Source organism: Aquarana catesbeiana, linkage group LG04, assembly GCF_042186555.1.
Source record: "Aquarana catesbeiana isolate 2022-GZ linkage group LG04, ASM4218655v1, whole genome shotgun sequence".
NCBI classification, from domain to species: Eukaryota; Metazoa; Chordata; class Amphibia; order Anura; family Ranidae; genus Aquarana; species Aquarana catesbeiana.
Window position 1 is genome coordinate 116,229,794 of NC_133327.1, and position 13,406 is coordinate 116,243,199.

Consider the following 13,406-nt stretch of genomic DNA (forward strand, 5'->3'; position numbering starts at 1 on the left):
TGGTGAAAAGTCCTACAACAATTGTCCGATGGAGCATACACACGGTCGGATTTTCCGCCAACAGCCTGTCATCCAACATTTCCCCGTCAGAAAGTCTGATCATGTGTACGAGGCATAACACTAATGCCTCCTACACAAACAGCCAAGGATTCTCCATGTCTTTACCAGACCCTTATCCTGGATGAGTTTCTGGTATGGATGTTAATAGGGGATCCAACAAAAAAAATGACAGGGGGTACCTCGCAAAAATACATACCAGACCCTTATCCTTGGTGGAGGTCTGGTATGGATGTGAAGGCAGACCATGCAAAAATCATTGTGGGGTCCCCCCCAAATTCCATATCAGACCCATAGCAGGGTCTGATATACATTTTATGGGGAAGCCGAAAAAATTATTACTAAACCTTCATTCAAGCATGCAGTCTGGCTGGCCAGAAAAAGGAAAGAGGGCAGCGCACGTAACTCAACCCCCCCCCCCAGGTTTCCCTGGTGGTGTCATTAGCCATGTGGTCATATTTGGTCAAGTGATGTCAGTGCTATCTCCACCCTTTTGTTTACCTTGTCCCGTATGCCTGCCCAGTAAATGAATGGGGTCGGGTGACATCACTGGTTACTAAAGACATGGCGGGTACTGGTACCCTCTGCTTCCTTAACAACCATTGATGGGAAGGAAGCTGTCATAGTTGTAGAAATACCATGGTTAATGCTCAGCTTCTGCTGAACAAGAAAAAGTCTGGCATTTAGAAAAATGCCTGAGCAGCTGATCTGAACTTGCTCAGACCAAGCCTTGAGCTCATCCCTATAACCTCCAAGCAGAGACATGGTAAGTCAGTAAGGGTAAAAGATCAGATGCAGAGAACCCAAAGGCAATGCTGGTGACTAGTCTTTTACCTCTGCTTGTCTTTTTTGGCAAAGCTTCCACGGTTTATGTCCTCTTCAATAATACTGATGCCTTCTTACTGATAGCTGGGACCAGGGCTTTTTTTCAGAGGGAACTTGGTGGAACTCAGTTCCACCACCTCTGGCTCAGACCCTTTGGTGTCTGCTCACCACAATCACTTGTAAACACAGAAGTCTGGTTTCTGTGTTTACAAATGACAGCTCTGCACTCTGTGTGTAATGCAATCCTGGTATTTAATGCCCTTTAAGACCCTCCTACTATTTTCGTGAAATTTAACTGACCACACCCACTATTTGATGTGATTTGGAGGGTGTGTGTAGGGGGAGGGGTTTTGTGGGGCCCTGGTTAAGTTCCAGCACCTATTGTTTAAAGTGGATGTAAACCCAAATTTTTTTTTTTTTTTTTTTTTGATGTCATACTGTAGAGTATAAGATTTCCTATCACTTGAGCCCAGTCTTGCCACACAGAGTTAATCCATCTCTGAGCAATCCCCTTTTATTGTTCAGTGAGAAAAATCTTGACAAAGTGAGAAAAACATTGTCAAATGCCCCCCCCTTGCTGTGAGTGACAGCCTAAGACACATGCAGTATTTTATAATTCCCTCCCCCACTCCTTTCTTCAGCAGCTCTGCAAGGATTGGCTGTTCCACACCTCAGCATGATTTGGCATGCTGAAGTCATGTGGTTACTTTCCTGTCTTTTCACTGGATGTTAGAGCTCATAGCAGAAGTTCAGTGTTAGAAATACACAGGAGAAAATGCATATTGACAAGGGGAGTGTAGAGGTGGGCGGGGAGTCTACTGACATCACGACTCCACCCACCGAGCTCCAGACAACAGACCCACCCACAGAATATGCAGTTTTTCGGCTCTCATAACAGATAGCGGGGAGACATTTGACAGGTGAAGATACATGCAGGAGGCATGTATATCCTTATAGATAACCCCTATGGCAGTAGTTTAGAAAGGATGACATTGGGTTTACATTAGAGCTGCACAATTAATCGTTAAAAAATCGTGATCTCGATTCACCTCCCCTGACGATCTCTCCTGCTGAGTTTGACGATTCTTTCATATAAACAAGTGGAGAGATTATCTGCTCACTCAGCTGTCAAAAGAAAACATCCAGGCATTCTGCCAAGTTTAGAACTTGAAACATTGTATCTAACTTCCTTCTTAGATCAAAGGGATAGAACTTCTCTGTGTAAACAAATAACCTGGGCAATCTGCCAAGCTTTAAACAACCTGTAAATGCAGGAAGTTTAACCACTTAAAGTCTAAATCTTTTTCTGACACTTCTTTAAAAAATCAATATTTTTTGCTAAAAAAAATTACTTGGAACCCCCAAACATTAGAGATAAAAAATATATATATATATATTTATTTATTATAATATTTTATAATATGGAATAAAATGGCAATTGCTGCAATATTTTATGTCGCACTGTATTTGCCCAGCAGTCTTTCAAATGCAATTTTTTGGGAAAAAATACACTTCAATAAATAAAAAAAAAGAAACAGTAAAGTTAGCGCAATTTTTTTTGTTTTAATGTGAAAGATGATGTTACGCCGCGAGAATCGTGAGAGAATCGTGATCTATCCTCTAAGCAAAAAAATCGTGATTCTCATTTTAGCCAGAATCGTGCAGCTCTAGTTTACATCCACTTTAAGAAAAAAAGCCCTGGCCGGGACTATTTGATGTGTTTGATTATATGGTTGAAAACCAAGTTTTACATAATTAGGGGATATCCTTGAATGAGCTCTCATTATATAACATTTAGGAGCCACACAGTCACATAAGGAATAATAAAACACTTTGGTAAAGCGTAATGGGAAAACCCTGGAAATTTCCCTGGGCAGTCTCTTCTTCTGTCCCATACACAGTGCAGATAGATATATACAGTAGATTCTGCACAGCACATTTTGTTCTGTCCTTCTAGCCAAATGGATTACCTACTAGCAAAGAAGATTTCCATTCTTGTGGCCGTTGTTGTTGTGTTGTGCTTATTGGGAAATGCACAAGGTGAGTGTCTTTGCTGCTGTTGTGGATGATATACCTTCATAGAATGCTTGTCACGGCTCTTAAAGTAGCAAGTTCCATTTTGATTAGTCTGAAGCATCAAAGGATGTGCTGTTATTGGTTCTTAACATTTGGCAAACACTCCCAGGACCTAAAAAGTGTACAGAGTCATATGGCTAAAAAGACACAAGCACTTAGTGAAGTCCTTGCATTGTTGTTTGTTCGGGGGAATTAAGAAGGCGAGCATTGCTGCTGTGTCATCTATTTATTTCAAGAGCCCCCCATGCATTCTGCAGATCAGTTAAAGCTTCAGGAGAATGAGAACCAATGTGGCAGTTGCACTCTAATAGTGAAATGGTGTCGTTATTGTCCTCATCTTCCTAGACATTATCCTTGGAAATAATGTACAAATTTTGACCAACTTAGAGATAAGTGGTGATCACCATCTGGCGAGTGCTTAAACCCTACGGTGGGCACTGCGGTGAGCAATTCATGAAACTTGTAGAAGATACAGAGCAGTATTTAGATACCGTTTAAACATATTTTACACTAAAATCATCTTAGAAAAAATGGAATCGCGCTAATAAGAAACTGGTGTGCGTACAAGTGACGATCAGTTCTCCTTTGGGGTAAATCCCAAATAAAGTGTGTAAACATATGAATTATATAAATCACCAATATATAAAGTAGAATGACAAATAAGTAAATCATCAAAAGTGCAATCTTGATGTGCAACGGTGAAGGGAATACATATGTAAGTCCATATAAAACAACAGCTTTGATGGGGATGGATGGATGGATCGGCGGGACGTCAGACTCTCAGCAGAGTGATAAAACCATATACGGAAAAAAGCTCCAATAGTGTAAAATCTTAAGGCTTTATTGAATCAAAATAAAATGTGTACACTCACATGTAAAGTACAGAGTTAAGAGCCTAGAAAGAGGTCTGGAGCACCGGCCGGATGCTTACCGTCCTGCTGGTATCACAACATCGGTGGGAGGTGACGCGAACACGTCTCTCTGCCCTACGCGGCGTTTCGTAATAAAATTACGTCTTCCAGGCCCCTGGAAGACGTAATTTTATTACGAAACGCCGCATGGATGGACACAGATCACTATTGTCAGCATCATGTTGAATATCTATCTATCTATATCGAACTGTTGTCGCAATGAAAACGAAAATAAAGCATTTGTTTATGTCGGCTCTTTCGGTTTTCGGATTCTGCACGTTCGTTATCGTTTGTTAAAACGATAACGAAAATACCCAAAATTCGGACGAAAATGCATTCGGATGAAAATTAATGCACATGTCTACTAGAGAGCAGAAGGTCTTGGAAGGAACAAAGAGGATGGTTAGGTTGGTATTTTGAGACTAGGCTAGAGATGTAGCTGGGGCAGAGTTGTGGATGGCTTTGTAACGTAAGGTCAGTATTTTGAATTTAATTCGTTGGGCGAGTGACAGCCAATGGAGGGACTGGCAGAGAGGGGTAGCAGACACTGAGCGGTTTGTAAGGTGAATGAGTCTGGCAGCAGCATTCATGATATTTAAACGTAAGCCAATGAGGAGCGAGTTGCAGTAGTCGAGGAGAGAGATAACCAGCGAGTGATTTAGGAGGTTTGTGGTTTCATTGGTTAGGAAGGGACGTAGTTTAGAAATGTTGCGGAGGTTGAGGCGGCAAGCTTTGGAAAGGGATTAGATGTGGGGCCAAAAGGAGAGTTCAGAGATAACACATAGCACCCTGGCATGTGGGGATGGGTGGATGGTTGTGCCATTGCTCTTGTCAGAGAGGTCAGGGGAAGAGGCACGTGGGGGAGGAAATATTATGAGCTCGGTTTTGGACAAGTTGAGTTTGAAGAAGTGGTGTACCATTAAAAGCATGCCATTGTGTCTTATTGATTGGTGGGTATGAATGTTAGATGTTCCCACACTACGTATTGGGGTTGATTTACTAAAACTGCAGAGTGCAAAATATGGTGCAGCTGTGCATGGTAGCCAATCAGCTTCTAACTTCAGCTTGTTCAATTAAGCTTTGACAAAAAAACTGGAAGCTGAATTGTTTCTATGCAGATTTGCACCAGATTTTACACTCTCCAGTTTCAGTAAATCAACCCCATTGTGTCACACCTTTTCACATTAGCTTAATTTGAGGCTTTTGCCATGAGACTTTGGTGCCAATGATGGAAAGAAATGAGGGAAAGCTCTCCTCTGCCAAATATTGTGATCACAGGTGTACACAGGGTGCTGATAGTTATATAATGGGCACCATCCAGCACTCACTGTCTGTTCTGATAGCTGTTTGACCAGAGAAGTATCTGTAGTCAGGTGCAGTGTACTTTCTCCACTGCAGGTGGCGCTTGACTGCAGTGCCATTGCAGTTGGAAGGGAATTCATAAGAAACATGGTTCCTCTATGGTTTCCTGGGTCACTGAGGAAGCTATCTGATTTGATGCTGCAGCCTCATGTAGCTCTGGCAGCCATTTTGGGTCAGGCAGAAACTATTCCTATCCCAGGCTGCCAGGCTTGGTGCGGATTCCGCACGTGGGTAGTGTAGGGATAGGTCATCCATCTGACAGGGACAGTAATAGCGGTAAGGAGAGGTTTATGATGAGCAGGGAAAGAGCAGGAACACGCTTTCCTTCCTGGAAGCCTCCTCGTTTGCATGCAGACTGCCCAGACTGCATTCCATCCTTCGAAACAGATGCTGTCGTAGCATCTGAAACCTGCTTTTACCCTGTTCTCTGCAACATCCCATGAGTGTTCCTGGTCAGGTCGCCTTCCCGTCGGGTAGTTGTGTTTGTTCAGACTTTAACTACAACAGAGTTCTGTTATTGCTCCTGGTCTCTGAGTGTTTACTGCTACCGCACCGTGCTGCACCTCCCCGCATATCCACACTCAGAAAAACATATCTTATTCATTCTGGCCCATGGGACAAAAGTCCCCTTGGTTCCCGGCTGTCCGCCAAGAATAAGGTATCATATCATATGTATAATTTTTTTTCTTAATCAGTGAATGAACAAAATTTAAATCATTGGAAACTGCAGGTAGAGCTCCTTTGTCTTTTATTATGGACGTCCCCATCAATTTCAGGCATAGGGGAGCCTGGGTGATTTTGATTACACCTGCTTAAGAAAGTTAAAACAAACATGTTTATGGGGAGGCGAATGATATGTAATAGGATGAAAGAAGCCATACACTTATTTCAAGTACTTTTATCAATAAATCTTTAAATAACTGATAAGAACAGTAAATGCCATGTTATTTACGAATACAGTTTTACTTCAATGATTCTTCATAATACTTCAGAAATAGTTTTATTTTAATGCTTTAAAGTAGCTCATTAATTCTGTTCCTTTTATACATATTCTGTATCTACAGTATTTGACTGCTGCTACTCATACCACAAAACGCCTGTATCTGTGAAAGCCATTAAGAGTTATACCACCCAGAGGAGCAATGAGGTGTGCCCCATCGATGCCATCATGTAAGTTGTAAGAATCATTTTTGTTGACAAGATGCTGACCGCTATATGTTGTTCTGCCCTATTTTTGGCCACAGTCACATGAATGTTAAACCCATGGCAGCACTGTGATTAAAAATTGGTGATTTAAAAAAAAAATAAAAAATGAATCAAACGATTTCAATATTTCAGGTTATAAACAGACACTGGGGGTCTTTAGCTTCCTTGAGAAATGTTGGATTTCTGGTATATTGCTGTGTCTGTAAGGAGGAAGGGGTTATCTGCAGGTAATTCTGCTATAAATGTATGCATTGTTACATAATAATTATAGTTGGAAGTTATGGGCCACAATTTGCAGAAGTGCCTTGAAGTGGCAGGGTGGCTTTACATATATTTGCAAATATATGAAAAGAGAGGAATTTACTATGAATGGAGCAGTCAATGTTTATGGGGAAATGCCTCCTACAGCGCTATTGTGGTCTGCCAGTGCAGGGCGGGGGCACAGGGAGCTTTCCTGGACCGCAGTACACAATGATTATTGCTAGTGGCTATAACCGCCGACAGTATTCAAATGTAAATATTCCAACAGGCTGGTTGTACCCTACTCAATTGATGGATATACTTGGGTACAATCAGCCTGCCTAAAAAAGGATCAAGGATGACTCCACAGCATACATATCTGATACCTCCCACTGATTAAGGTTTTTTTTTTTTTGTTTTTTTTTTTATGGGTTTGCCATCTTTCTGTTGTGGGGGAAACTATTTCATCTATTTCATCTGTCAATATTACATTTAATAGTAGAGGTGAGCCAGCCAAACACACTTTTTAAGCTGTTTTGTCCTTTTTTTTTTTTTTCGTTGTTGGCAATAGTCCAGGGCTTCAACAGTTAGCCCTGGTTACCCCTGCATGGGTGTTGATGGTGTTATTGAAATTCCAATAAAAAGAATAAAAAAAAAAACAATCATCCTGCCCATAGATGGATTGAATCTTGGCCAGACCACGCTACACTGGCAAAATTTCAATCTGACGGGGAAAGCCAATCTCATGGGTTTCAGTTACATTCAGTAACATTTTGACTACTGAAGCTAATTTGAAAAGTGGATGTTTTATTTAAACATGCATGCAGTTAGATTTGTATGCAGGGAGAGCAAGAAGCAATACAGAGTATTGTGTTCAAAATAGTTGTTCTGCCTAACTAAGGATTTCTTATGCAATTTATATGTCTTAAAGTGGATGATAAATAGTTCGGTTAACTTCTTTGAAGTTCCATCCTGGCTTATGGTAAAATTCACTGAGATGATAATGGTCATTCACACAGTTATGTTACTTCCACCAGTTCCTCCAGAAAACAAATCTTCAAAAGACATAGAGCAAACTCTGAGCTGGAGATGTAAATTAGCACTCTGAAGCCTAGTGCGCACTATCAGTTTTTTTCGTTCAACTCAGAGGGCTGAACGAAACAAAAAACCGAAGACCTCAGGAGGAGATCCTGTACTAACAATCCAATGTTAGTACAGCGATCTCCCCACTGAGCTATTGTGTTCTGACAGGGGAACAGCCTACCAAAACACAACAGTCAGCGACATTGGCTGAGATCGTTGATCGGATGCCGATCGGCAGACCTTTTTCGGTCATTCCCATTCGACAGACCGGCTACAATCCATGCTTAAGCCTCTTACACACGATTGGATTGTTGGCCAACAAAACTGTGGACTTTTGTCCCAAGGGCGTTGGCCCAAACTTGTCTTGCATACAAACAGCAAAGAATTGACGGCCAACAAATACGAACGTAGTGACGTACTATGTTGTTTTTCAGCTCTTTAGCGCTACCCTTTGGGCTCCTGCTAATTTCGTGTTAGTAGAAGTTTGAGTGTTGATTCATGCTTTTCATTTCGCACTTTTCATTTTGCGCTTTTCATTTCATGCTTTTCATTTTGCACTTTTCATTTTGTACTTTTCATTTCGCGCTTTTCAGTTAGTTTCTGAACGGTCGTAAACCAGCCATGCTGCGGAATTGGAGGAGATAACGTGTTATTTATTATTGGCCTTGGAGTTATTGCTTTGACCCAAGTCCAGTCCAGGAACAGGAGGAGGAGGAGGAGTTTTAGGACCAAAAATTGGTTGCTTTATTAATCGTGACCAATTATGTCATATGCCTTTGCTGCGGGAGCCCCAGGAGAATAATCCAGATGATTTTCGGAACTATCTCCGGATGACGGACCCCTGCCTTCACCATCTCTTGGCATTGTTGACCCCCTATATTAAGAAGCAGGACACATGCATGAGGCTTTTATTTTATTTTTTGGTTGAATAATAATGATTTGATTTGTTATATTTTCTATATTTTTGGATGCATAGAATGTACTTTTTGGTTAAGTTCTATTGGCAGATAGCATGTCAAATTTTATTTGTTTTCTTTTTTAATGCACAATAAAAAAATTGTGGAGAATAATACTTGGCTATGTGTTTTACTTCAAATGACAGTTTGGGAGTAGGCAGTTACATTTAAAAAATACAATGTAAAATTGACAATGGACACCAACATAGTTGTATCTTTGATCTTAAAAACTACGGGATAATGGTGTTGTGGTAACTTGCCCAAATAAAAAAAAAAAAAAAAAAAAAAAAAAAAAAAAAAAGCATAAAAATATTATTCTTGATATCACTAGAAAAAAAAAAGCCTTTGAAAATTTGTTTGCAATAACTCCATCAGCATCACCAGCAAAGCAGCTTCATTATTATCCCATTAAAGAAGAAGATAATGTGCGCTGCATTTCGAGATTTCATAATTTGCCACGTCACGAATGTTAATTCTCCATTACGAACGCTAGTTTACAAGACCGACCGTTTCTGGCTTTCCTTGCTTCCGAGCATGCGTGTTTGTACTTTGGACTTTTGTCCGACGGACTTGTGTACACACGCTCGGAAAATCCGACAACACACATTTGTCCGCAAAAAATGTAAAACCTGCTAGCCCACATTTGTCCTCGGAAAGTCCAACAACAATTGTCCGATGGAGCATACAAACGGTCGGATTTTCCGCTAACAGCCTGTCACACATTTCCCCTCGGAAAATGCGATCATTGATGTGGGTTTTAAGGCTTTTATCAAAAATGCACAAACGCCTTTAATATAAGAGGTTGATGCTTTCCACGCTGGCAAAAAAAACACTTATTCCCAAAGACAATTAAAAACAAATATAAACTCAAATACAACAATTGAATATGTTTCAGCTTACCAGTCCATAGATATGGTGGCTGTGTTAGTGTTCTCCGGCTCCGGCCTGTTGATCCTGCCAGTGACACGCTTTGTCTGACAAGACTCAATATACTGTATATGGAGGAAAAGCATTATCAGTCTAGGGCAGGACTGTGGAATACCTCCCATTCTTCTCTTCTCCAGAACATAAGAGAGATGTTCTGGGGTCCGCTGAGTTAGCTAGGACCAATGGATCTGATAACATATGGCACAGACAGAGAGCAGAGAAAAGTATCCACTCACAATATTTCTGGCAGGATCAACGGGTATTTTCTGCACTTATTAAACAAATGTAACAACATAACACATTCAATGGTATATTTAACAGATCAAAAGGGACCAAATAAAAGACGTTCATTGTTAGGGTTAACATATACTTTATTTGGGTTGACATGACAGGGATTTTGTGATACTGTTATATTAAATAAATATGTTGCATGCACTTTCCCCAAACCTTCAATTCAGTGATTTACTGATGTTTTCCTCTTCAGTTTCAGGACAAAGAAAGGCAAAGTGTTCTGTGCTGACTCCACTGATGGATGGGTCAAGAGAGCTATAAGGATTCTTGGGTAAGTTTTATAAAAAAAATTACAAGTATGCACATAGTAACTATTTCATACATTTAGTGGAGACATAGTCTGCAATTTCTTATAAAGAACATAAAATCATTTACATCATTCTCTGACCCCCAAAGGAACTTGCAGTGTAATGTTGCTAACACATATACAGTACACACAATTTGAATGGAAGTTTGTAAGAAGGCTATTTGCTGTTGTGAAAAAAATGTAAAAAAATGGCTCTAGTATTAAATATTAGCCATTACGGTATTTTATTGACATAACACAGCTAAGAAGGTCCCAGGGAGAGTATTGGCAGATACATATTCTAATTGACAAATTCCACAGTACCCTAGAGTACCTGCAGGTTTGTGATCCATCTGGGGCCATCTCAACCACACAACATTTTGTGTTATTAACCACTTAAGGACCGCCCCACGTACATATACTGCGGCAGGGCGGCCCTTAAGCGCAAAATCACGTACCTGTATGTGATTGCTGTGATCGGCTCTGGGGCATGCACCGACGGAGTCCTGCTCCTGTTGTGATTGGACACAAGGGGGAGCCAATCAGCGGGTCCAGTGGCCATGATGGCCGCTGGACACCCGCGATCGTTCACAGAAGAGGCAGGTAAACAAGGCAGATCATCGTTCTGTGAGAGAGGAAAATGGTGATCTTGTGTTTCTGCTAAGCAGAAACACGGATATCTGTTTTCAGCCAGTCACAGCATTCCCCACACAGTTAGAAAGCACTCCCTTTGATCGTCCCTGATATTAACCCCTTCCTTGCCAGTGTCATTTTTAGCACTGATCACTGTATTGGTGTCACTGGTCCCCAAAAAGTGTAACTTGGTGTCAGATAGGATAGGATGCATTAAAGTGGAATTATAATTGGATGATGGAGGTCAACAGAGCTTCACTGCATTCACTAAGCTCGGAGAGAAAATTCCCTTGCAAAGTGCACAGTTTATTTGTCTTTAGTGAATCAATTCCCTGTGTCCCTGTTTGGGAGATTTTCCCAATTTGTCCTCATGATCATTGTCACCAAGGCAAAAATTGATAAGTAACCATCATTTTGCTGTTCTCACCAGAGCAAGAAGTGAGGAGAAACTTCCAATGGGGACACCAGTTCAGGTGATAACAGTCTAAAATGGTAACTCACCTTACATTGTAGAAATTTCCTTTCATTTCTTGTGAAGTGAGAGGAAATGTCCCCAATGGGACAATACAACAAAAAATAAACTGAGGGATTTAAACCTTCTCTACGTTATCTACAACATAAAGGGAAAGATTTACTAAAACTGGAGTGCTCAGAATCTGGTGCAACTGTGCATGGTAGCCAATCAGCTTCTAACTTCAGCTTGTTCAATTAAGCTTTGACAATAAAACCTGGAGCTGATTAGGTTCTATGCAAAGTTGCACCACATTTTGCACTATCCAGTTTTAGTAAATCTCCCACAAAAAGTTCTTAGCTGTATGAACACATTAATAAGGAACATTCTAAATATATGGCTTTCTTTACTTTTACAGGAAAAAGGTCTAAGATCAGAAGATGAAGAATTATGTTAGAAGCTGACAAATGCATATGATTGATTGAATGAATAATAATGCATAGAGATGTGTTTTACCCATAGGGATCAGATCTCCAGTTTCTTTCATTCTGATTAATCAGAACAATGGGAAACTCCTTGCTGTGAGTTATATTGCAGAGCCTTCCCCATACACCTTTTATTGTTTCCCTCTCTCTTCCCTGTGACCCCACATTTCCTTATATATCAAGTAATTAAAAAAGTGTCTTCCATCAGCAGGGAAGTATTAAAGGAAGCCTATCCTTACTGGCCTTTCTTTCTTTCTGATCCTCTTGCTTCAATACCGTGAGTCACTCCTCCAGAACAAGTACGCAAATAAAAATGTATGAATTTCCTGCAACTGTTCTAAACTACCTACCTGTTCTCGATCAGTGACTCAAAGTATTAAAGCCAACAGGTCAGCACAACTAGACGATGAGCATTCTCAGAAGATCGACAGTGATAGTGACTTTGTTTTTCACATGGCATGTTTACTTTAATTTTCTGATACTTTCTTTCCTGAAGCTGTATCTCAAAAACAAATTCCATGTATCTCAGTTTTGCATACCTTCTTCCTTGTATGCTTATTAGTCTTAGGGTGTAGGGCTGCATTTGTTGATTTATGCATATTTTGCTTGCCTTGACAATTAAAGCATATCAAATTGAAATGTGATTATGTAATTTACTGCCACAATTCTAGAAAGAAAAAATAAATTTAGGCCAATATGCTCTTGATTTAAAGTGATTGTAAAGTCTCGTTTTTATTTTTTTTTTTAAATAAAAAACATGTTATACTTTCCTGCCTTGTTGCAGTGGATTTGCACAAAGCAGCCCGAATCCTCCTCTTCTTGGGTCCCTCTTTGCTGCTCCTGGCCCCTCCCTCCTGTCGAGTGCCCCCACAGCAAGCGGCTTGCGGTGGGGGCACTCGAGCCTAGCTGCAGCTCCCTGTGTTCATTCAGCCACAGAGCTGCTGTTCGGCCCCACCCCCACTCTCTCCTGATTGCCTAACTGACTTTGACAGCCACGGGAGCCAATGGCGCACTGCTGTGTCTCAGCCAATCAGGGTGGAGAGTCCGGACAGCCGAGGGACACGTGGACATTACTGGACAGAGATGGGGCTCAGGTAAGTATTAGGGGGTGCTGGGGGGGCTGCTACACACAAAAGACTTTTTATTTTAATACATAGAATGCCTTCTACCTTTACAACTCCTTTAATCATCTAGTAGTGGTAGGAAGAAAAGAGTTGGGAGGTACAAGCAAAGTCATGCACAGTCCTTTTCTATACCTTTTCTTCCCCCAATAGCTTTCAGTTATACAAGAGCTGACATTGACCTTTGCTCATAAAAGCCCAGATAGCAAGCAATTGAGCTGCAAGTTTGAAAATGACTTGATAAGCTATTGCTAGACTTGGCAGGTTTCACAAGTTTGTTGCGCAATTTCAGCAAGTCTGCATTGCATGACTCCAGATTAGGGATGAGCCAAACTACCCCCCGGTTCGGTTTGCAGCAGAACAGGCGAACAGGCAAAAAATTTGTTTAAATACGCGAACACCGGGACACGAACATGAAAAATCAAAAGTGCTAATTTTAAAGGCTTATATGCATGGTATTGTCTTAAAAAGTGTACACTTGCAGAGCACTTGAAGC

General features: G+C 40.8%; 1 protein-coding gene across 1 annotated transcript; it reads left to right on the forward strand.

The window, feature by feature from the left end:
- The first annotated feature begins 2,728 nt into the window (after nt 1-2,728).
- LOC141139418 (C-C motif chemokine 20-like) lies at nt 2,729-12,505 on the forward strand. Its single transcript, XM_073625479.1, is given in 5 exon segments — nt 2,729-2,821; nt 2,823-2,922; nt 6,296-6,401; nt 10,128-10,205; nt 11,723-12,505. Coding segments are annotated over 5 exon segments (390 nt in total). The 3' UTR covers nt 11,736-12,505.
- Nucleotides 12,506-13,406: the final 901 nt, after the last annotated feature.